We start from the raw sequence: 24,618 nt of genomic DNA, 5'->3' as shown, positions 1-24,618 counted from the left end.
TCTCGGTAGGATACTTACCAGTTCCTTCCTTGTCAGGCAGGGCCTGTGGGAACTCTATCAAAGCTTTTTCTTTCTAGTCCTTTCACTTCCCTAGAAAACGGCAGTCACGGTTTACAGATTAGACTTAAAAACCAGAGAACTCTGGAGGTGAGGAAAGGGCTGAATGAGACTAGATCCTGAAAAGCCTTTTGTAAACCACTTGTCCTCTGTGCTGCGGCCACTCCTGCTCCAGTGGTCCTGCCTGCAGGGGTGAGCTCTGGGCACAGAGGAGACACTGTTGCAAATGCTGCAGTACTTGGCTATTCAGCAGAAGCTTGCTGCTGTTCCTCAGCAAAGAAGTGAGCAGTACACATGGTCACTCAGAGATCCCAGGCAAAGGAAAAGTGGCTCCCTTTGGATTGTTCTCCTACCTCCTTGCTACTCAGAAGTGATTCCTGGACCAGCAGCAGCAGCAAGCCCTGGGAGCCTGTTAGAACTGCAGACTGTCAGGTCCCACCCAGAACTACAGAGTCAGCATCTGCACTTTAACAAGATCCCCAGGGGATTCCTACGCACGGTACAATTTGAGCAGCACTGCACCAGGTTCCTCTTTTCCAGAGCAACTTTCCTACATTGCTGGACAAAAGCTATGTGATCCAGCAACTTCTCCCACCTAAAATGCAGCCAACAAGCAATGCAGCCTCTCTGCTTCCCCAGGAATCTTCAAAGAGACAATTCAGTAACCAGAAGGTTATGCAATAAATCTCCTTGCTTTTTAGGACAAATGCTCAGGCTTCTCAAGAAGGGAGACAGATATAAGTACACAAAAAGCAAAGTAGCTTGGGGCTTTCGCTTAGGCCCCCCAGGCATTGCTGCTCTAAAGCTGATATGTGACATTACTGAAATGACCCTGAGTGATTTAACAAAAAATTCTTTTATATTCATTATTTCCAGACTGTTAAAGGACAGACAGTTGGGCAATACATTTCAGATAGTCTCATAAAAATGTTAAGAAAAGTCCTTGTATACAAAAGTCATCTGAAAAGTTAATTTATGTGCAAAACAATACCTCCTTCCCCTAACACTACCAGATACATGAGGTTGTCCTGTATCTCCTGACCACCCCCTTCCCCTAGTCCCCTTTCCCCAGCCGCATTGAGTATTTTCGGAGGTTCCTGCTGGTGGATGATAAAACACACAGGAGTCAAGGTCTTTTTTAGAATTTTGTTTGTTTGTTTTTAAAGAAACTGCATACATCATCAGAGACAAACAATAATTTAAATACCATGCAGTTTCTGTATGTACAAAACCTCGGCCATAGAGATCCAGTTTAATTTGTATTCTATTTACATTGTCTTCCTCACACAGCCCGTCATCTGTGAGATTAGAACCCGGGAGAGCACGGGACTGACGGTCACCACACTCACTCCTATACAAAGACAAACTATGTACAGACACCTGGGAAGCAACTGGAGAAAGCACTCGGTTTGGGGATGAACAGACAAATGGGAAGAAAGTCATTTAAGGTGACCTTTGCCCACTGGCTGTGCACAGGAAGAGCCTGGAATTCCATTCATCAAAGCAACACACCACGATTTTCATCCGGCAGATATAAATATGCACATATTCATAAGTGGGAGAAAAATAAATTCAGAGCTTTTCATTACATTTACCATCACATTGTTTGGTTTCTCTAACCTGACATAAAGGCTAAAGTTTTTAAAGTTTTACAGGACCCTGAGGGCCTTTGGAAATGACTATATCAGCAATTTTGAAAAAGCAAGTAGGCTCATGGCAGTTTTTTCTGTCATTGATGGGGTTAGAGTGGGGTTTGGGGCAACGTCTAATTTTGAGGGGGAAACATTTGAGACATTTCATATTTTTCCTCGTACGCTAATCCAAATGACAAAATGCTCAAATTGTAATTTATATACACAAACTGATTTGAAAACAGCTTTTTCAGAAAAGGGATGCATTATAAACCATCTAGCCTACCTGTTCTTTCCCCCACCAATTACTATTGAATTGTCATCTTGGAAGGTAACACAAATTGCTTCAATTGTCATATTAATGTGGTAAAAGGAAATCTGGATAGATCTCTACAAAGTCCTCAAGGTTTTCAGAAAGGAAAGACAGCAGAGGGCCCACCCTGCAGACCACGGAGGTTGCTGAGCCCATGTAACAGCCACTTAAAATGGGTGTGTACTAGCCCATCCCAAAGGTGCGTGACCTTTTAGTGGCATGGGAGGCACACCCCTAATTCTGAGCAGGTGACTTCTAGAAGAGGTGCCCTGCAGGAAGAGAGGTGGAAATGGTGTTCCACGTCTCCGTGCACAAAGTGGACTGCAACTTGAGGGCACTTTAGGTGGAAAACTGGGGCAGCTGGCTGGCTGCAGGCAGATGGATTTGGGCCCCATGTTCCCAGGGACTCTGAAGGACCCAAGGACTAGGCCAGCAGAGATGCTATGGGCCTTTGGAGGAGGAGGCCCGTCCACGGGACGAGTTCCCTTAGGACCTGCTCCTGGCCAGGGCACCATGTGCCGCCTGAAGCACAGCTGCCAGTTAGAGAAGCTCAGACTCAAAGCCTGGCCAGGCAGGCATCTCCGCCTGGAACCCGTGCCGGCCTGCCCACTGCAGAGAAGTTCAATGAAAGAGTCCTAGGTCTCTCATCATACCATTTGCACATTCAAGCGTCAGTAAGCCTTTCGGGAAGACTGTGTTTACGGCCACATGAAAACCCCGACTACATTTTCCCTGAACAGTACCTCTCCCCACAGCAGGAATGATTCAGATTCAGCATTCAAAGAAAAAAAAGCATCTAGGGATGGCATCCTTATAGGCCAGGCAGAGGTGGGCTCACTCCAGGGGATGCAAGAAAAATGGCCTAAAGAGCTGCCCTGAGCTCTCCCCAAAGCATGTGGCTCCTCGTTGAGTGCTGGCCACGGAGCCGTTAACACCTGCACAAAATTCCTGGTCTTGCTCATGGGCATGTGTCCTAGGAGTAGCTTGCTCCCACATGGGTTGCGGTGGGAACTGGTTAACTTTGGGAAGGCCAAATGGCATCTTTCTAAATCCTGGGTGTGCGTGGTGGAGAGAGTGCCATCACCTAGAAAGATTGTGGTAACTGGACCACTGCAGAAGGCTAGGCAGGGCTCTGCCACCGAGGGCCTGCGAGCTCTGTTAGGAAGGAAAACACAAAAGCTGCAGGGGACCGCGTGGGGATCCCTGTTAGGGTTTAGGAGTGTGTCTCCCTCATTGCACACCCTGCCTACCCACGGTGTCCCTGTCAATAGAGCATTGCCTCCCTGCGGTCCCAGTGTGGAGGGTAGTTAGAAACCCATCTCCAATCACCCTCACCAGCATCATGAGAGAGGAAGGATTCCCTCTGCATAAATGGGGACAGGAAGGTACACTGTAAGCAGGCATGGCTGGTGCTTACCCGATTCTGGCACATGCCAACTCTGGGGCTTATCCATAGAAACTCTTCAGTGCAAAGAAAGAGGAGCAGAAAGCCACTGAGTGGATCTGGAGTGCCAGTCCCTCAGTGGCCAGAAAGCCAGCCTTACAGGGATGGTTTCTGGCCTGCATGCATTGGTCCTGTGCTCGGAAGCCATTGACTTCCAAGCCACACAATCACAGGACATGGGGAAAATGAAGAGCATCATCGCCACGCAGAGTTACCCCAGTCTTTATGCCCTGGGTAGGGTCCCTGCTCATTTGCATGAACACCATGGAGCACCTTAGCAGTGGCTGTGTGTGTTGGTCACCTGTGACATTTGGCTTTCTGGGCATAGATGGGCCAATTAATTTGAACTGAGCAGATGATAACTTTCCCCTCCTAAACCAGAGCTTCTTGGAAGGCAGCTCAGCTCAGGCTGAGGGGTGGGATGGGTGCTCAGTGCCAGCCCAGAACACACATTCTCTTAGGGCCAACAGCCTCTCCCAGCAAAGGGCCCTTCCTTTTGCCCCCTGCATGGATGATAGTTGGAGGGAAGGACAGGATGGGAGGCAACTGAGAAGTGCTCCCTCCCTCTCAGCGTCACCCTCCCAGAGGGTCCCCAAACAAGATGCCACCACTGGAGCCAGTGCCTCTGGCCAGGTCTACAAGGCCAGCCAGGTCACAAGCTTGGCACAGTCTCCCTGGCCAAACCCACCACCTCGGCTTTCTTTGGGCTTAGGTGACAGACACTCGTGAGGAAGAGGTTCGCTGGAGACTAAATGAACACGGTGCCTGTCGGGAAGTCTTCAGCCAGGGTCCTGCCGGGGATGTCACACGTCTCAGCATCGGAAGTGGTGCCAGCAGCTCAACTACGGAGCGGTCCCCATCGCATGTTCACATATAGAATCCTGATTGTGTTTCCTTTTATTTTTCATCTTCTTTTTAAAAAAGGCAGTTCAGAAGGTTTACATCGTAATGGGGAAGTGAATAAATACCAGCACTTATGGTTCTTATAAATTTATGGTTTGAAGACAGCATAGCACTCAAGAGGAATTCCACTGTTAAGGTCGGTGAAACCTAGGGAAACAAATAATTCAGTCAAGACCCAGAGGGCTGCCAAAGGTGTTGGATTTGACAATCCTACCTTCCCACCCTCAGATTTCTTGTCCCTGACTGCGACAGGAAGGCATAAACCTCCCACCAAAGGCACAGCCCACAGGAGCTCCCTCTGTCAAGTTTTCCAGCTCAACCAACTTTACCTCTGATTTTGGAGCAGTTTAATCTGCAGCTCCTGCGGGCCCTGGCCCATGCTGTCAGCCTGGCTTCAGCAGCAGCAGGAGAATCAATCTTTGTCACAGAGTCCAGGCAGTAAATACTCACTGAGTCCTGTTTCTCTAAATGTCCACCAAAGGACACCGAGTCATAAGACTTAAATCACTGGCTCTAAAACTAACTAGCCATGTGACCTTATATAACCCCCTTAATTGCTTCATACCTCAGTTTCTCCAAATATCATCACATAGGACTGTCTGGGAGAATGGAAGTCCCTTGCAGATTTGTTATTTTGCCCAAAATACTGGTCATAAATTAGCAATAATCTTTTCTCCTCATCTTAAGTTTTCATAAAAACCCACTTTGGGCTTGATGGTAATCTGGCACTTATCAGGTCTTTAGTTTAAATGAAATTAAAGACTAGGCTTTCAGAAAGCTGCTTTGAGCCTGGGCCTCTAATATTCCTTGCCCTGGGTTCAGTAACCTAGAGTGGCATCTCACGCTGACCTTCTCTTATCTTCTCCCATGGCACCCACCAAACTACTGTGACCCCGAAGCAGACAGGAGAGTTTCATCTGGAAGTAAACACTGTAATTTGGTGGGGGCGGGGGGGAAAGGGGGACGGGAAAAAACCCCTCTTGATACAAACCTTGTTAAGTGTCTACTCAATTCATGAACTTCCATTTCAGTGCTTTTAAATTCATTGAGCTCCTTTCGAATGGCAGCCTGGAATGAAGACAGGCCCGTAAGCACACACGAGTGGGGGATGGAAACGTGCTCCCTTTTTGTTCATTTCTTTTTTTTTTTTTTTTGTGACCAGCAAGGGGACCGGAACCCTTGGCTTGGTGTCGCTTACACCGCGCTCAGCCAGTGAGCGCATTGGCCATCCCTATATAGGATCCGAACCAGCAGCCTCGGCGCTCCCAGCGCTGCACTCTCCCAAGTGAGCCACAGGGTCGGCGCCCTTTTTGTTCATTTCTAACAATATTTTTTTTCTTCAGTGAAGCCATACAAGTGCATAAAATGAATTCTTTCATTGGAAGGGAAAAAAAAGTCACCTGAGATCTCTTTTAGAACTTTCTAAGATTCCCCCCTCTCTAAATCTAAATTGCAAATAATGACAGGATATTGCCCAGAGTGTCTCCTTCCTCCTGGTCTCACAGAGCCATCCATCAATAGTGTCCACACAGGCCCACTCCTGGGCTCCCAAGCACACACTGAAATGTCAACCTCTCATCTGCCTCCAATGAACACACTAAGTTAGTTCAGAACAGGCACAGCGATGCCTCAAAATGGAAACTTGCAGTACAGGTGGGCTAAATTTTCCAGCCAAAGTAAGGGGACATGCAACGGCGGCTCCCTCCTCTCCCCCTTTGGTTTATAAAGCCTTTGCTCTTTCACAGCTTTACAGACTCTGAGGTGATCTATTTCACCATACAGGACATGTTTTGAGTAACCTCACCTGCTCTGAAATAACCCTGAACGGCCTCATCCTTCCCAGCCTGCAGAAGTGGCCGCTGCTGAGGGGGAGCGCCGGGGTCAGGCAGCAGAGAATGGCTGGGGTCGGAGACCACCTTGCCTCCTCCTCGGGGGTGGAAACTGTAAACACGTGCCCTGTTGCACAGATCTACCTATCCTGGATATCAGCTTTGATGGGAATACCAAGGCACCAAGGGTTTGAGGATGGAGAAGTCTTCAGGGAGGATGACATTGGCTTTCCACAGGACAGGAAGGCTCCCTCGGGTCTAAGGGCCTGGTTATTAGCTTTGGGGAGGGGGGACACCGTTTCCTGGTCTTCCATCCCCAATACCACAAAGGAACTGGATATGTTTTCCACCTGAGAGCTGCTCAGAACTTTAGCAGGGTGCAGTGGAGGCGTCTCGTGCTTTGCTTTTGCTACTACCCTCATCCTTGCAAGCACACTGCAGCCACGTGTGAACAGAACAAGAGCCAAAGCCCCTTCCCCTGTGCACATTAAGAGGACACCCTTCCTGGGGGACTGGGCTTGTCTGTCTTGTGCATGGTGGTGCCAGTTCCTGGGCTACTCACCATGAATTCCCGCACAGGGAAGAGATGAATGCAATGTTTACAGGGGAGGGCGTGGAGCTCCATGCATGGGGATCCATGGGGCTGACATGCCATGGGAGAGGTCGTTTCTAGGAGAAGTCTATCTGCCTCTGGCCACTTTGGTCCTACCCAAGAGCAGCAGCTTCCCTGCACTTGTGTCTCCTGCAACCCCTTGATCCAGGGCTGGTGACAGTTCAGCCAGTCTGGGCTGTAGATGACTTCCTCCTGTGTCACGTGTAAGGAAACCACTTGCCCCTGGAATGAACAGGCAAAGGCAGGGCTCTCTAGCAGAAGGCCCCCCAGTCTCTACTGTCACTCACACATTGGGCATAATCATTATTTTAGACTGTATTTTTAAAGAGGCCCATCGCCCTCCTGTTCTTCACGGTGACTGGACCAGAATCAGAAAGGATTACCAGACCAGAGGTCCATTTTGCTATATGGTCTAATGGACGACAAGCACGACTTACCATCCGCACCCCTGCATTCCTTACAAAACGCACTCAACTTCAGTCATTATCCCTCTTTATGGGTTCCACATCGATGAGGCTCTAGCATAGTGAGTATGTTTTGTGATGTCTCTGATGTGTGCCCTATTTCTCCCACTAGGTAATGAGAACGGCAAATGGCGACTTTGGCCTCTCCTGGTTTTGCGAATGCCCCGCTGGGTGCACAGACGGCTGTTTGGGGGCTGGCGTTTGGGACCTGCTGTGTGCCTGGACCAGTGCTGTCCCGTTTCTCTGGGCACAGCCTCCCACACTGCTGCTCCCGCACTGCGAAGCGGGCACAGTATCATCTGGCTGTGCCTCCTCTGCTTCCGTGGCCTCTCTGCAGGTTACCTGCAGCCCTTGGGGAAGGCGTCGAGCAAGTGGCACTGTGGGTGGCTGCCTCCCAGAGCTCCACGGTGACATTCAGCCGGTCTCCCCACAGAAGGCCCTGCCTCTCGGGGCCTCCCTTGCCCCGATGCCCTGCTTACTTTGTCGGCAGCGGTGAGGCGGGTCCACGGCTTGTCTGCCCTGCGGTCGTAGTCCTGAGCGTCGGCCACCTCCACATAGTCACTGAAGCGGATGAGGATCTTCCTTTCCCGAAGCTCTTCCACCGTGGGCCTTTGACTGAGCTGGGGGGAGCGAGAGCAATGGACCCCGTCACCCAAAGGGGGCAATCCACCTCACGCCCAAGTGAGGAGCATGGCCCGGGCAGGGGTCAGGGCTCCCCACCCCTGGAGCTGGGCTTCATGACCTGCTGTGATACCTCCAGCCTTACCCAGGTGGACGGCCAGTCTCGCTTCATAACATTGCTGGGTCTTGGTCTTTATAAGAAGTGTGTCCTGTGTGGCTGTGGGTGCCTGTTGTGGACTTTCCTGTCTGTCCTACTCCCAGCCAGTGATGGGAACCTTACACAACAATTGTGTCTTATTTTGAATTTGTGAGTCCACATCTGTGTGTCACATTTAGTGCTCTCTGCAAGATGGGTTTGTTATACTCATTTTTTGGTGTGTGTTTTAGACACAAGAAAGTATGTGCCAACAGTGTGCCAACTCTGGGATGGGAGTGGACTGATTCATGAGGTCAGTGCAAATGCTGCCGCTGGTCTCAAGAGGTTCAAGTGACAGGTAAGCAGCAAACACAAGGCCACATTTACTTCCAAGGAAGACTTGGGATTGGCCTTTGGATGGCTCTGCAGTGAAGGACTGCGGGGATGCGGATAGAAACAAGTAAAAGGAGAATTCGTATTTTTTGAGCCATCTCCTGATGTTACCCATAAGCACTCTTCCTTTGTGCTTTAACAACATAAGGCTGACATTTCTATTATCTCTTCCTGTCACCAGGTTTATTTCTTCTGGAGCAACACGGTTGCTCTCTTTAGGATGCTGTCAGTTCATGTTCAACCAATGTTATTTAAAAGCAATTTTTCCTCCAAGCCCTCGACTATGTTTAATTCTATTGATAGAAGATAGGATCTTAACACTCAGGCCTATAAAACAAACACACAAAAGCGAGTCCAAACCACCCTGGCTGTTTTGACTTTATCATGCAGCTACCAGACACCCTTGGCTGGTGCTGGAATGTTCCAACTTGCAGCTACACTGGCAGAGCATAATTAGATGATTGTCTGCTGGTATTAAATAGAGTGGTGCGGGTACCGCTAGGCTCCAGACAGGACTGAGGCTGGCCTGCGGCTCCCTCTTGGCCAGTAGTGGGGAGATCTGGGGATCAGAGGCTTAGTGGGCTGTGGCAATGACCCACTTGCCTAGACTGCATGTAGCTCCCCCTCCAAGTGGTTCCTGCCTGTCCTGAGACCTTGGTTTTCCTAGGATAGGACATTTTGGCATTAACACTGGCTTGTTGCAGGAAACCACAGGTTTCCCAGGCTGTATGGCTGGGGTCACTGTAAACAAAAATGGTGGTCATTCTGGTTCCAAAATGTGAGTGTAGGGAGATTTTGTACAATAATTAAAAAACATAAAAAACATATGTTTACTGTATTTACCCCACATAAATGGATTCCTATTTGAAATTCCCAATTTGTGTTCCTCAGCACCAGCAGGGTTTTGGACAAATCGTATTATATTCTAAGTGTGCCATGACATGAGAAAGGTTGTTAAGCTCTGACTTTGGAATTTATCTTCCTGAAAATCATGACCCAGATTTTACAAATAACCTGTCTATGGCAGAATCTGGAGTGAACAGAAAACTACGTATCAGCTGTGCAGGTCGGGGCCTGCTTCCATGCCTGAGTCCTGTGCGTCCTTAGACACCACTCTCCAAATCGAGAAGGCTCTGCGCTGTGTACAGGAGGGACTGAGTGAGGTCGGAACTGATGCTGCCTCTGTGAAGAGTGGGTGCATCCCCTGGCCACGAGGGGCTCACAAGATGTGCCTGTGACCTGAGGCTGGCTGTAGCCCTTGGAGCACCTAGAACCAGAGGTCCTTTCTCAGATGCTGAGGAAATAGTCATTTTGGCCAAAGTCAGGCTTTCTGGGGATGGTGAGCTGGAAGAAGGGGTAGGGAGCAGCGGTTGGTGGCATTTGTATCAGTCTATGGCAGCAATTAATATCATGTGTAACCAAACACTCAGAATAAGGAATAAATTCACTGAGGCCCAAATTGTACTATTCGTATGACCTCCGCCCAAGTGCGTTTCTTTCCTTCTTTCTTTCCTCCCATCCATGATATATCCACCCATCCATTTAGCTAGCTAGCCTTTCTTTTGGAGGGAGAAGGCAGGCATTTTCTTTTAAAAGACAGAGCATGCAATTTTTAGATGGGTCTCCATTTGGCCGAAGAAAATGACTGGTTGTTGCTATCAGTATCAGCTACTATGCTTTTTTATTTTTCTCACTAGTACATTAAAATTAAAGAGCTTTATGGAGGAAATCCTTGGGCTGAGGGAAAGCAACCACCCCATCTCTGGCATCTGGTCTTGGTGTGATAAAGGCTCAAGAGGAAAAGAAGGTGCCCAGAGCCATGAAGCGATACAGATTCCCTACCTGCTGGCAGGTGCCGCGTCTCTGCAGACAAAAGCTGATGTGAGAGCTGTCTCTCCATTCTTCCAGTCTCTCCCATGCAAACAGTTATCCTTCCCTCAACCTCATTATTTCTAATTCCCCATGCCTGTCCCAGGGGAAGGCAAATGCTGATATTACAAAGCCATGTCCCTGGGAGAAGGAAGGAGAGGTGACCAGGAAAGACACAATTATCTTAACTCAGGGACCTGCAAAAACTGAGATTTGGGGGTAACTGTCCTTAGTGTTACCCACCCTAGGGGAGAGGGATGTGGGAGAAACCCTCTTCCCGCACCCACTGCCAAATTGTGCAGCCAGGTTTTTCTCTGCAAAACCATATAATCTTTTTTAAGGGATAAGACTTATATAAACATCTAAGTATTTTTCTATGACTATCCTTTAGCAGGAAACCTTAAAGTTTTGGAGAATTTTGGGGTTCCAGCAATGAACTTCAAAGAACTTGATGAAAACAGGATTTAAACATTTTTCTGAATGTTTAGATCTTTCTGCATCAGAAATGAGGGGCTATCACCAGTGTCCTTTTCATCCCCCTGTCATTTCAAGGGCACAATTAGAGGAAGCTAATGCATCTCCCCCTTTCTCCTCACTACTCTCAGGAAAAAATGCACCCTGCATCCAAAGACTGGATGGAAAGAGTTAGACCTTGATTGGGGTTACAGCAACGGGCTGTAGTGAGGTCACTCAGCTCTTGTTCCAGTCCCCACCACGGTGATGCCAGCCAGTCACTCGGCCATTCAGACACAGGTTTCTCCCACTCCTTTTAATCAGGTTGACACCTGGTTTGTCACCATATGTTTGGGATGCTCTTCGGGAGAGAAAGTGTTGAGAAATACAAACCATCACCTTAATAACTGATATGACATTTCAGGATCTCTGAATTTCTTCGTTTGCCTAGTATTTCTATTGAGAAACATCCACTAATAAACCTTTTAGAAATTAATTTTAATGGGTCTCTTAACTGTCTATGATTTGAATATCTTTCCCTCAAGATGGTCACTGTAGGAGGCTGATTAAAAACTCTTTAGGCAGAAGAATGTAGTATTATATCTTGTGTGTTATCAATTAATTAAACTTTCAATACCATCCAAGAAGAGCCTCAACGATGAGTTTATTATTAAGGAGGCAGCTCATGTAGAATGAATCCACATAGGTCTACACTGCATTGCTGGACTGTCTATTTTTGGGGTTAAAAATATATAAAAATTCCAGCATTATGAATTTTACCTAAGTCCATTTCAAACATCTTTACTATATCAGTACTTTTGGCATTTTCCTAATTCAGTAATTCAAATTGGATTTAGCATAATAAAGTCAAATATTTCTTAATTGATAGGAAAGGAATAGTATCAGGGGAAGCAAGAAAATCCCACACTTTCCCAGAGTTACAGCAAATAGCCAGATTATTTTTGAACTACTAATTTTGATAATGAATTTCCCATTGCTTGAGAGGGTTATAGTGAATTTTTAAAAACAAAATATTTAGTGTAACTGAATACAGATGCTCTTCAACTCATAATGGATTTACATCCCAATAAACCTACTGTAAGTTGAAAATACTGTAAATCGAAAATGCATTTAACATGCACAACCTACCAAAGAGCTTAGCCTAGCCTACCTTAAACATGCTCAGAACGCTTATGTTCGCCTACAGCTGGGGAATTATCGAATACAAAGCAATTAAGTATTGAGTGTCTCATGTACTTTACTGAATACAGTACTGAAAGTGAAAAACAGAATGGTTTCACACCATCGTAAAGTCGAAAAATTGTAAGTCGAACCATTGTGAGCCAGGGACCATCTGTATGTAATGCAACAGACATCAAGTTATTTAGGGGTAGGTGGGTGTCACAAAATCAAGCAACACGAAATGTCACTGGCCAATAGGACTGAGGGTCATGAAGCTGAGCTGACCACCATCCCCTGGAGACGTCCTGTAGGGTAGGAGAGCTGCATGCTCTGACACCCAAGCAGTGGAACTTATGTGCCAAGCAGCTGCGAGGCCCGAGGCCGACAGAGGACAGAGGTGTGGCAGGTGGCCTTCCCTCTCCTGTCGCAGCTCTTGGCGTGCAGAACCTTCTCACCTTTCGAGTTAGCCTCCTCTTGATCTCTCTTTTCTCCTCCTGCTCCTCTTGTTCATTCCGAGCTGAAAGAAAATTTAAGATGCTTTTGATTTTGGGAAACAAAGTTGCACACAGGTGCATCCTGTGAACCTTAGCAGGCTCGAGGCCAAGCACCACAGTTTGAAAAGGGGAAGAGAGAGCTCCTGTCTCCTTCCCTGGCCACCCTTCTGCCTGTGGGGACACTTTCCAAACTACCTGCATTATTTCAAATTGGTGATGAGCAGATTGACCTGTTCATTTTGTTTTCTTTATGTCTCATGGGGTTTCGAGCCCCCGGGCAGAGACGCTGGATTGAGAAATGTGGTGACAGGCAAGGAGACTGGTTTTAAGAGAGTGGGAGTGCTGTTGGCAGCAACATGGGCACGTGGGGAGAAGTGAGGCTCCCTGAGTTGGACAGACCCTCACTGCCCCTTGAGCTCATTGTGACGTGGCCTCGTGTCTGGGGCACTGTGGGGTTGCACAGAAGACTGGCTGCGACCTGCTGCAGAAACGAGACGTGGCAGGGCCGGCCGAGCAGCAGACTGGCCACACTAAGAGGGACTGCAAAATGCTCTCACCTTTCCCAAGCCCTGATTCCATTAATTCTTTGACTCTTCCAAGAGTCCACAGAACATGTGTGAGGCCAAAGTGTGGGATACAACTGTCTGCATTTAGACTTTTAAGGAGTGTCTCAGGAGAGTAGACTTCTGAGCTTAAATGTTCTCAGCTTAGCATGCGGTGACTTACTTGTCAGATTTTTAAAGAGCCATAGGTAAGAGGGTCTGGGAAAGGGAACAGAGATTTAAATACCAGAGAGTTTGGGCTTATTTCTCCTTTTAAGCTGAGTGAGCTGGAGTAGATCATTTTCCTTCTGGGCCTTGGAAGGATTCCTTGATATCTATGAAAGCATAGATATCAATACAGTATTATCTGACATGGAAAAAAACCATGAATGGCATTTGTAAAAGGAAACCAAACAAGTTATTTTGGCATAGGTTGCACTATGATTGCCAGAATACTAGTTCTCTCGTTTTGAAATCATGGCTGTTAAATTACATTTTGAGAACTTAGTCTGTTGCACTGGTACCCATTTGCAATTCAGTTGTGGCCCCTGATTATATCAGTAAGGGCCAAGTCTTTAAAAGAAGGAAGCCCCTGTGCACAAAAATGTCTGAAACAGTCCCACCCTCCCCTCCTTGCCAGCCCTGAGGACAGCAACCATGATCACTGCTGATGGTGGTAACACCTCCCGCTAGAACAAATAGTGGCAGCTAAGAGCAGAACTCAGGTCCTTGAGCGACACCCCCAAGGGCACGATCTGGCCTCCCTGCCTACCTGTGGGGATCAGGACCTTGTATGGGGGCAGCCCAAGAAATGCCCACATCCTGCTGTGCGATGGGATCACCAGAGGTCCCTGCTTTAGCTTGTCCCATAGTGCCTGAAACCTCCACCATGAGCGCTCCTTCCTTTGGCTATAGAGATTCTGTCTCCCTCCCAGAGTTTTTTAAACATGCAAATCTCTCATGGATAAAAACCTATCAAACTAGTCAGCCATTAATAGCTTAGTATGAATTAATCTACCAGAGATACACTGGAAGGCAGACAGCAAGACCCAGAAGAAGGGAGACTCCAGAGTGATATTTGTAAAAATGCACATTTCTTGGGGCTAAAACCTTAAACTAGTCAGCCACTAACATTTTAGTATGAATTAACCAGAGAGTAAATTGGGAGGCACACAGCAAGGCCCCAGTCAGCCCCACGTGCAGGCGAGAGAAAGGACAGAGGATAAGGTCGTCTATATGCTGGGGCCCAGGATGCAGCTCAAGGACACTTGGTTAAAATGTACAGAATATTAGGGCCATGAGGGGCCCTAGAGACCACCCTGTTCACCACTCTTGGTTTATAAATGAAGCTATGAAAGCCCAGGGGAGTTAAGTGACTAGTCACACCCTGCATCGCTAATTAGTTAGATAAACAGTCCACTCAGCCTCTTCCTGCTGCCACCACCTTTTCCTGCCGTCACGTTTTGCTTGTGGCCAGCCCTCCTCCTCATAACTGGTGACTGGCCTCGGACCCCTGACCCTACAAGGCCCCTTCTGAGCCACAAAAGTCAGCATTCAGCGACAGAGCATGGAGCCCTCATCTCCTATGTGCACTTCTTAGGTCCCAGGGAGGAGTAGGGCCACAAGCTACCACTTATGGAATCTACACCTTTACTGCAAAGCCATTACAAACCCAGCGTCATGAATTCTCAGGCAACTGGGAAGAGAGGCCAGGAAAGGCCTGTGATGTCACCACTGCAGTGCCATTATGTGCTCATTATGTGCTCGGATGTGCACAGGGCCCTACTGGCTGCTGAACGAAGCCATGGCTGCACGCAGGGCCAGCAGGGCCAGGCTGCAAACCAAACCCAGCCTCTCAGAGCTCCCCCACCAAGCCACTGACGTCCCTGGACCCCACTTGCTCTTACCCACCCCGCTCCCCCAGAGCATTTCCTCAAAAGATTTAAAAACCAGAAACAAGCATTAGAGCAAATTGAGGATGTCTTTTTATATCACAAGACATTTCTTGTTCAAGAGTCAAAATAGATTACATTAAAAAAAAAAACATATTTAGGAGAACAAAATTCCAGAATGCAGGGAAAAATAAGAACCTATGGGAAAAACAAGTTCATTTTTGAAAAGTTCTGAAACTTTTTTCTGAAAAAAGTTCTGTGAAATGATCAACCTGTTTGCATTTAGTCAAGCATTTGCTTAATTTGCAGCTACTGGACTTGGACAAGAAGGCAGAGGGAAGAGAAGAGAACTGAACCCTTGGAACAATCTTGTAAAACCTCCTTTGGTCCCCTGAATCTCAGCTCCCCCAGGGCTTACTAGACTGAGTAGATAGCAGTAAAAATGTAGCCCTAAGGGACCTGCCTGTGATCTCCCAGGAATCTGGGCAAACCTGAAGTGAGAGCTGCCTTGTGGAAGCCAGAGATTAGTGGGGGCATTTCAGACCTTTTCCTTCTAGAAACCTCACCCCTGCTAAGATAAGCACTATTTTCTGAAACTTGAAACCCCCCCCAAGAGGTTTTTAGCTTTGAGTTTAGGTGTTAGATCGGAAGACACGAGTATAGTTGGGTCCCACGAGGCAGCTGTACAGAGACCCCTCAGGGGACATGAGGTCCCCACATCAGATACCCATGTGGCATGAGGTGGAAGAGAGAAGGAGGCACGGCAATCTGATTTCTGATTTTAGGAATAAATGTTCACCTTCCTGTTTTTCTTCCTCTCCCGAGAATGGAAAGTTTATAACAGAGCAAGTATTAGATTGGGGCAGAAAAGGAGATATCATACAGGCCAAACACTTCCTTAGCTGTGGAAATCATCTGAAAAAGTTATAATTCAGTTTTATGGCATATTAAGCTTGGAAACTTTTAAGGGCACCCCTTGGGTAGCTAAAATATACACACCCATTCCTAGAGACCTATGGGTTGCACGAGGTGCACTCAGGACCGAGGAAGGCCAGTCCTGCGAATGACCTCCCCGGAGTGGCTGCGGGCGACAAGCCGCCACTGCAGCCTTCTCGGGGCAAAACGCAGCACGTGCCCACAGCAAACCATCTAGTGCTGACCAAGTCACAAGACCACAACAGGGCTGAGTAGAAAAGTAAATCAGGAACATTTCAGTGTAGTTTAAGTGGAAATACCCAGCCACCCAAACTGAGGCTTCATGTGATTGATTGTGTGTGTAAAACACAGCATTTCTAGAAAATCTGGCATACACATTTCTCTTTTCTGGAGAGAAATTGGAAGAGTGTGTGCGAGGTGGGGAAGAACCACTCATGAATTAAACTGACACTATCACTTGATTATCTTGAGGAAAGCGTTGGTAAGAACAGCAGATGTGAGCAGAGTGGTTCGATTTTTAATTATTTCCTATCTACCACTGCACTGAGGCACAGTGCTGTCCATAAAATGCTTGGTTTCTTTTAGTATTTTGCATTCTTCTTTTTTTTTTTTTTTCTTTTTAGCACCAAGAAGATTCCCTGTACATACTCAAACATCTCTGTGTCCTGATCCAAACAAGGGATTCATTTAGTTTTTCTGTCCATGTCCTTGGCGACAGCCAGTTTTTCCTGATGGACAGCATCCAGCAGGCGTGCCACTGGCCAGCTGTGGGAATCCTCAGAGACGGACATGAAGCATTTGCACTTGGAAATGCTTTCTTAGACTTTGTAACGTTCAAAGGGGCAAAGCATTTTATCAACAGCAGCCAGCTGCCACGGAAAGTCATGCTTTCTAGCTCCGGTTTTCACAAGGCTATTGTCCTCATGATAGCCACCAATATCACTTTCACCACTGTTAAGCCAATTTTGGTGTAAAGGTGGCCCTAACCTCAAAGCCATTAAATCATAAATTTTCTCACTCTAATTTTTCAGCTTCTCTCTGACTTTACAATGCACTAAAGGGAAGGTTCTGCTTGCAGTTTGTGAGCTTCTAAGGAACAAAGTGGGATAAAATTTGCCTTCTCTGGGGGTGGGAGGTGGTCTGTGGTTCTAACACGCAAGGACCTCAACTGTTTGGGGGGTTCTCGGTCATTTCCGCACCAGGCAAAACCTTGTGGCCTACAACCAAATAACAACAAAAGCCGCCACCAAACATCAGTGATTGCTTAGTCACTTACGTTTCAAAATGTTCCTCTGTTCCAATTCCTCTGCAGTTGGCCTCTGGCTCAGCCGCCTACGGAAAAAATCCAGGAAAAGTTTTTGGACCATATCATAGCCTCCTTGGGTCATTAATCTCCTGGGCCCTTGCAGAAACATGAGACAGAATCAGTGGCTGGAGTTCTTGCTCCATCCTGTGCTCGGACAGACTGACTCTCGCCACCAACGCCTCCTCAGTTCCTCAATTGCAGCCCCAGGAAAGGCACCCTGCGTCACGCCACGCCCAGCTGGCCCCTGCCCCCCCACGGCCCCTCCCCAGCCCTGCTCCTCCAGAGCCCCCAGGCAAGTGGACTGAAACTCAGAGGGAACTCTTCTCTTCACAGAAGTCCCTTTCTTTCCTTGTGGCTTCCTAACTTCAGACGTGGCCTCTTGCTTTCCCCCTCTTGCCACACTTGTGCAGACTCAATTAGGACATAAAGAGGCTCACGGCCCCGGGGAGATGCACGAGAATGGGTCTGTCTGCAAAGAACAATAGTTGCCCTTCTTCTTGTCCCCACCCATCACCACCAGAGTCTTGTGAGACACGGGATGACAAATGAACAGGATCCAAAATGACGCTCCTGTTGCCAGGCACATAATTGAGCCATAGCAGGTGAAACATCACAGCAAGTGTGTCAGCGTGCTATGATGCAATGGGGGGGGGGGGAAGCAGAGTGACAGCAGGCGGCACGGAGTGACAGAAGTAGCTGGAGAATGGGTGACATCCAAGAGAACTACATCCTCGTACGCTTGCATAAAGTTCCAGGAATGAGCAACACCAACGCGGTGGCCTGGGCGTGAGCAGAGACACTATTTTTGAAGCTCTTGGTGGTTATCTCACAACCCTGCCATCTCTCAGCATCCTGCTTCACTCACTGGGATGAGTGTGTAGGAGGCGGGAACACTGCGGCTTCTCAGAGTCCTCACAGGGACCCAAGGGGTAGAGAAGCCCTCTCCTAGTCGGAGGGCTTGTGGACCCTCCCCAAATATCAGCAACTGGTCCTACAGTTGGCAAGATGTTTACATCACGGAAACTGAAGAGAAATCTTAGAATGAAAATATGAAGTCCACTGGGTCTCCAAGTACGACAATTTTAAATTCAGTGCTTGTTGTCCTGGCCTCTGTGACAGCTCAGTATCAACAGTTCACATGCTAGATAGGACAAGGGCTTTAAGGCCAGAGAAAGGATTTCTGGTCAGATACCTGCCGGTAAAACTGCAGACAGCACCCTGAAACTGTTGGAAATTCTATTCTAAAGTATGTTTAGATTTATGAGACCATTTTCACTTACTATTCATTTTCTCCTTAAAATATCCCTGTGGTATATAATGAAATATATTTTGGTCTTTGTCTCAGGTTCCTATCACCGAGCACCTAAAACCCTTGGAATTTCCTGAGTGACAGAGTGTCTTTCATTGTCCATAATGAGTCCCTTTTGGGCCGAGCCTGTGGCGCACTCGGGAGGGTGCTGCGCTGGGAGCGCGGCGACGCTCCCAGCGGCCGCAGGTTCGGATCCTATATAGGAATGGCCGGTACACTCACTGGCTGAGTGCCGGTCACGAAAAAGAAAAAAAAAAAAAAAAAAAAAAAAAAAATACATAATGAGTCCCTTTTGATCACAGCTGAGTTTATACTAATAAAGTGACTTACAGTGGGGCCCCTAGCTGGCCTTGGCATGGGGCTCCTCACCAGAAACACCAAGGGATTAGCAGGTTGGAACTTTCAGATTGGAAGGGGGAAGGTAGGGGCTGGAGGTTAAGCTCCATGAAAACACTTGAACAACAAGATTTGATGTGTTTCCAGGTTGCTGAACACGTGGAGGTGCTGGGACGGTGGCATGCAGAGGTCACAGTAGCGCTGCCCCTCCACCCCACACCCTGCCCTATCCACCTCTTCACCTGGCTGTTCATCTGCACCTTTTATACTATCTTTACAGTAAACTGGTAGATGTACGTGAAGTGTTTCTCTGAATTCTGTGAGCCGTCCTAGCAAATTAATCGAACCCTAGGAGGGGGTTGTAGAAACCCCAATTTATAGCCAGTCTGTCAGACGTGTGGGTGACAACCTGCTACTTGGGACTGGTGTCTGAAGCAGAAGCAGCCTTGTGGGACTGAGCCCTTAACCCGTGGAATCTGACACTACCCAGGTAGATAGTGTCAGAACTGAATTGAATTTTAGGACGCCCAGTTTGTGGCCACTGGAGAATTGCCTGGTGTGGGGGGAAAACCCCCACACATCTGGTCATGCAAGTGTGCCATGCTGAGCGTAAGAACAGAAAGAAAGAAATTTTGCTTTTTCCTTTACAGTCCCACGAAGGTGTTCTTTATCCCCATTCACAAGGGCCAGCTGTGTATTTGGAAATTCACAATATTGGCGGGTCTAGATTCAGACTTGGTAGTCTTCAAGTCCTTTCTAAAATAGCATTCTCCAGCTGCAGGAGAAAACTGCGGATTATACAACTGAGTGGTTTGTTGTCATAAGTCTGGAATGCAGTTTACGACTCCACTATGAATGAAAGATCTTCTCAGAGGCTCTTTCTCACCTTTTAGTTTACTTTCCTTAAGAATACCTGTTTCTTTTATAAGGGATACACAGCCACCTTTATGGAACTGTTTGGTAATATCCAGGCTTAAATCAAGCTAGAGCTTTGGCGAGCAGTAGGTTTTGAACAAGTCCTCCAGATTCAGGGGGAGCGTGCATCTCGGCAGTCTGGCCAGTGTTTTGGAGTCTTTGGCTAAGAGGCATCTGCAGAGTGTTCTCCCACAGGCTTTTGCTGAGCGCCCACTGATTCCATCACCAGACAGGCTGCCTGGTTCTGTGCTGGCCTTTGTGCTTTTCTTATGGGTCATGTTTAGAGTGACAGAACTATAACCAGAGAAAATTCTGTTATTAACTAGGCAGCCTTACAGTCAAACACACATGATTTCAAATGAGGCCCTCAACTTATGTGTTATTTCTCTAGAAAGGGTTTGAGAATATTGATAACTGAAAGAATCTGCTCTGACCAGGTCAGCTAAATTATAGTGCCTTGGGAGATCTTGGATAAGTCAGTAATCATATTCACTTTTCCTGAAAAATGTTATAATTAGATCATTTTACTTAGAAACAGTCATAATGGTGCCAGAAAGCCAAAGAAATAACTTAGAAAACTTATTACCCTTACCCTGGACCCCTGCATGTAGGATGTAATCTAGTAACAGTCCCCAATCTAAATATGTCATGTACGTTGGGTGGGAGGGGGGGAGGGAGAAGGGAGGGAGGTTTTGGTGATGGGGAGCAATGATCAGCTACAATGTATATCGACAAAATAAAATTAAAAAAAAAAATAAATTAAATAAATAAATAAATAAATAAATATGTCATGTACAACCAAGAGAAAACCTGATGAAGTAATCAGGTGGGGTTGTCTTTCTCTCTCTCTCCTTTGACCCTTCCCCCCTTCTTGTGATTATAAAATGTGAAGCTCTGCTGGCTCTCTCTGGAACCCATTTTCAGGGCAACCTGATCTATGTGTCCCCCCGGTTGCAATCGTCATAATGGCTCAATAAATCTTGCTGTATGTATTCGGTCTCAGTTTCTTGTTAGGTCAACAATATCAAGGCTAATCCTAGTTATAAAATGTAGCTAAGGCCTCCAGAAGGGCATGTGCCCTAATTAGTTGTTTTGACTTCGAAAATAAGATTTGGTAGAATATGGTGTTGTGACATGGTATTGACAAAGCACTAATAGCTCAGGAATTAGGGGATTTGGGTTCTAGTTGTGGCTGTGTTCTGAACCTACTTGCCTTGGACAAGGTAGTGAACCTGCTAGGCCTATGTCCTTTCCTCTGCAAATAATAAGTAATAATTTAATAAGATAATGCTGATTTAATGCCTGCAATATATAGACATGGATCTAAGTACTCTGTGTATGTTAAATCATTTAATTTCCATCTAGAGATCCTTAAGTTAACTATAGCTACAGTCCCCTTTGCCATATGAGGTTACATATTCATAGATTTGGGGATTAAGACCTGGACATCTTTGGGGGCAGGTGTCAACATTCTGTCTAGCACAACCACAATACTAGTCAGAAGTTGCAAACTGAAGTTGGGGGCATTTGACTTGACTACCAGTTCTCTTTGGCATGCTCAGGGGTTACACTTGTTTTGAGCCTGAATGTTCCAGAAAGGCTGTGTGCAGCCCAGTGAGCCCATCCCCAAGTCTTACTGTGACAGGAGGGAAGCAGGATGAGGCGCTGATTTGTAATGTTTGGCATTAGAAGTATAAGTGGGTTCCCAATTGATGGCTTTTACTTACTCTTTCAAGTTGGACTATACTGAGGATGACTTGCCTTAGTTTAAAATATTACTTTCTTTGGGGGATTTGTCTTTGAACAGACCCAATTTCACAAACCAAAAAGACAAAGTTTTAGCTTTGGAATTTCAGGGGTACACCCAGGGCATCCTGCCATCTTCACCACGTAAAACCTGGTTCATTTTGTGATCTGTCTTGTACATCTACTAAGTTTTGGTTAACAGAAAGTGGAACAGCAGAGCACACTGAAGAGGTCAACTGCATGTAAATGCCAAGACTCAAAGTCAACACGCCTTCTGAATGTATTAAATCTCCCCTACCCCCACCTTGCTAGTGTTGGGGCTCAGAGAGTAATGCCCCCAAATATGGTGCTTTGGCATGCTAAATGTTCTGAATTAAAGAAAACTGCAAGGCCTTAGAACCAAGGTCTCTCTGACCTTCCCCTGTCCCCTGTTGCTCTGAATCTTTCTTTCCTGAAGCATCAGGAGGGACTCTCTAGAATTTCCTTATCTGACTAAGAAAACTTCTTTGCAAAAAAAAATGCAATTGTCTTAAGACACTGTCCCTGGGAATCTCGAATATCAGGAAAGGAAGATTAACCACTGGAGAAGAGAAGAGACTGGGAGCTGTCACCATGGCCAGACAGACTCTTCGTCTATTCTTCTAGGGCAGATTGAAAGATTACCTGGGAGACTTTATCTGTGTAATAAGACAAACTTTGTTCACGGTGAAGTTACGCCTCTCACCTTCCCACAACCTCAGGACATTGTTCTTTGGGCTCATTCATTTCCCCTAAAAATCATTTATTGCTACACTCTCATCTCCCTCTTCCCGTGTGAAATAGGGAATAGGAACATCTGGACCTCAGTGGGTTACTGGGTACTTACTCTCTTGTGATTCCTGTGCTTTATGCACATTAAGCAAATTTGTGCCTTTTTCTCCGATTAATCTGCCTTTTGTCAGTTCATTTTCAGCAAACCTCTAACGGGAAGAAAGGAAGCTTTCCTTCCACCCCTACACTAGTAGATTTAACTAACTGTCTGATTTAGGACTAATATTAAATTAAAAAAAAAAAATTCCTGACTGTATATCTAGATATGACAATTTATATGTTGGTATCAAGGGAAATTTTTTTGGAGTCAAACTTTTATATAAAGTGAATTATCTGAAATTAGATGTTTAATGTACTTTCAAGTGATCTTAAATAGTTTTGCTACTATATATGTGACTGTGGTTTACAAGCTGTCTCTGAGCTGCAACATTTTTTCCACTCCTCAAATGATTTTTTCTTTACCATGGACCATGGCTAAATGATTCCCTCTTTACCATGAACTAAAAAAAAAATCACTGGGTTCCTGTGTAAATGTCACACACCATCAACTGCCATATGTGAGCCTTCTACTTTCCTTCAAAATTTAAAAATGGATCTTGCCTTTTTTTAGCCTGAAGAACACAATCTATACTGGTGACCATAAGAAACAATCAAATAAAATGGAGCTTTTCATTTTTGCATGGAACGACTGTGAAAACAAAAACAAAAACCCGTAACAAACAGTACTTCAGTTCTGGCCTTGGAGAAAGGAGACTGCAGGAGAACGTGGTGGAGAGATTCTTTAAATACATGCGGAGCAGGGAGCAGTGTCTTTGTGCATCACAACATCTCCCCAGAGAAGTGACAACACCCTTGTAGGCTGTGCTGGTCTGACTCATGAACACGGACAAGCATTAGTTCTGCGGCACAGAGCTAATGAGCCTTCCGCCAGCTCCAGCACACCAAGGTCACAGCTTTCATTAGCATTTAGGACTGCTTATTGTTTTGATAGCCCTGTTTTTAAAGTCTGGATCTTGGAAGCTGTATCTGCATTTCAGGACAAAGAAAAGCAGAATTAACTGGTTTTCTGCATCTCAGCACCAGAGGGAGGCCACTGCATTTTCAGACAGATGGAAAGAGGAAATATAAAAGTATTCACGCAGCATGATAGAAAACAAGGGCCCCTCTTCCTAAGGCAGGAGGAGACGGGAGTTCTCTAACAGGTAGCCTAGATGGGAGACTGAGTGGAGAGGGCGTGGCAGGGTCAGGGGAAAAGGGAGAAGCTCTGAATTCCATCCCTTCTACTTCCTTTGGAATTTTCCCAGAGAGCTTGTGGGTTCCACGAGGGCTGGGGCATTTCTGCCTGGCTTTGGTCATCGCCACATCCCCAGTTCCTAAGAAAACACGGAGAACATAATAGGTGTTCATTTAGTAACTATTTAACCCAGATCCTACCAGTTCCAATGCCACACACGCTGCTTGGATAAGCTCATCAACACCTGTGACTTCAGCTAGCACAAATACGCCGATGACCCCAAGTCTCAACCTGCAGTCATAATTTCTGAGTTCCTGACCACCTTTCCAACTACTTGTACTCCTATCAGCTGTCAAACTTAAAGGGCTCCAAATGAATTCATTCATCTTCTTCCCCTCAATACACACTCCTCTCCAAGTAGTTTTGCATCTAACCCCTGTTGAGATGCCCAAGCCAGGAAATAGAATCAACCTCTTTGAACTTCACCCCTGACGGCCCATCAACCACCAAGTCCTGTGTCTGAACCATCTCCCATTCCATCCCACCACCACCGCCTTGGGACAGCAGGCCACCAGCATCTCTCCCGGTTGCTGCCAGCCTATCAGAACTGTCTTTCTAATGGGCAAATCTGATCACAACACTCCCTGCTTGAAAACTAAGCATGCCTTCCAGTGCCCACAGGATGCGGTCAAAACACTCAATGTTCTGCAGGACTCTTCATGATCTACCCACTTGCTGAGAGCCTCCCACTCCTGTCCTTCAGACTTAACCATCTCCTCTTGGTTCCCTCCAGATGTGCATGCCCTTCCGCACATGAATAACGTTCTTTCCCTTCCTCTTTGTTAGGCTAACTGACAATAACCCCTAACGATGCAGTGCAAGCCTTAAATACCACTTTCTGTTCCCTAACTTCTTGGTTAACGTGACTCTATGGTATGTGACAACAGTCCTGCACTTGCCACACACGGGTGCTTGCTGCCCTTCCTGTTACTGCCTGTCTTGTCCACTGGACCCCAAGGTTTCTGCTCTGAGGCAAGGGCCACATCAGCCTCACTCACCACCAGGGCTGTTTTCTGGGCACAGGCTCTGAGCAGGCACACTGGGCACCCCCTACACAGAAGGGCCCTGTGCTTGGGGTTTTAGGCTCTGCTGCCATTTTGAAATTTCCAGTAATTCTTGAACAAGCAGCC

The 24,618-nt window shown here is 46.7% G+C and overlaps 1 protein-coding gene across 1 annotated transcript in view; it reads right to left on the bottom strand.

Annotated features, from left to right (window-relative positions):
- Positions 1-4,479: 4,479 nt before the first annotated feature.
- The window catches only part of PHACTR1 (phosphatase and actin regulator 1), a 500,634-nt gene continuing 480,495 nt past the window's right edge, over positions 4,480-24,618 (bottom strand). Inside the window, exons 10-14 of the mRNA XM_063098224.1 lie at positions 17,049-17,104; positions 12,364-12,425; positions 7,734-7,874; positions 5,340-5,416; positions 4,480-4,495 (exon numbers count right to left, since the gene is read on the bottom strand). Of these exons, the coding sequence (XP_062954294.1) occupies positions 4,480-4,495; positions 5,340-5,416; positions 7,734-7,874; positions 12,364-12,425; positions 17,049-17,104 (352 nt within the window). The remainder of the gene's footprint in view (positions 4,496-5,339; positions 5,417-7,733; positions 7,875-12,363; positions 12,426-17,048; positions 17,105-24,618) is intronic.

The sequence above is a fragment of the Cynocephalus volans genome, chromosome 5, assembly GCF_027409185.1.
Source record: "Cynocephalus volans isolate mCynVol1 chromosome 5, mCynVol1.pri, whole genome shotgun sequence".
Taxonomy (NCBI): Eukaryota; Metazoa; Chordata; class Mammalia; order Dermoptera; family Cynocephalidae; genus Cynocephalus; species Cynocephalus volans.
Note: the sequence above shows the minus strand (reverse complement) of the source record. Positions and strands in the feature narration are given on the sequence as shown.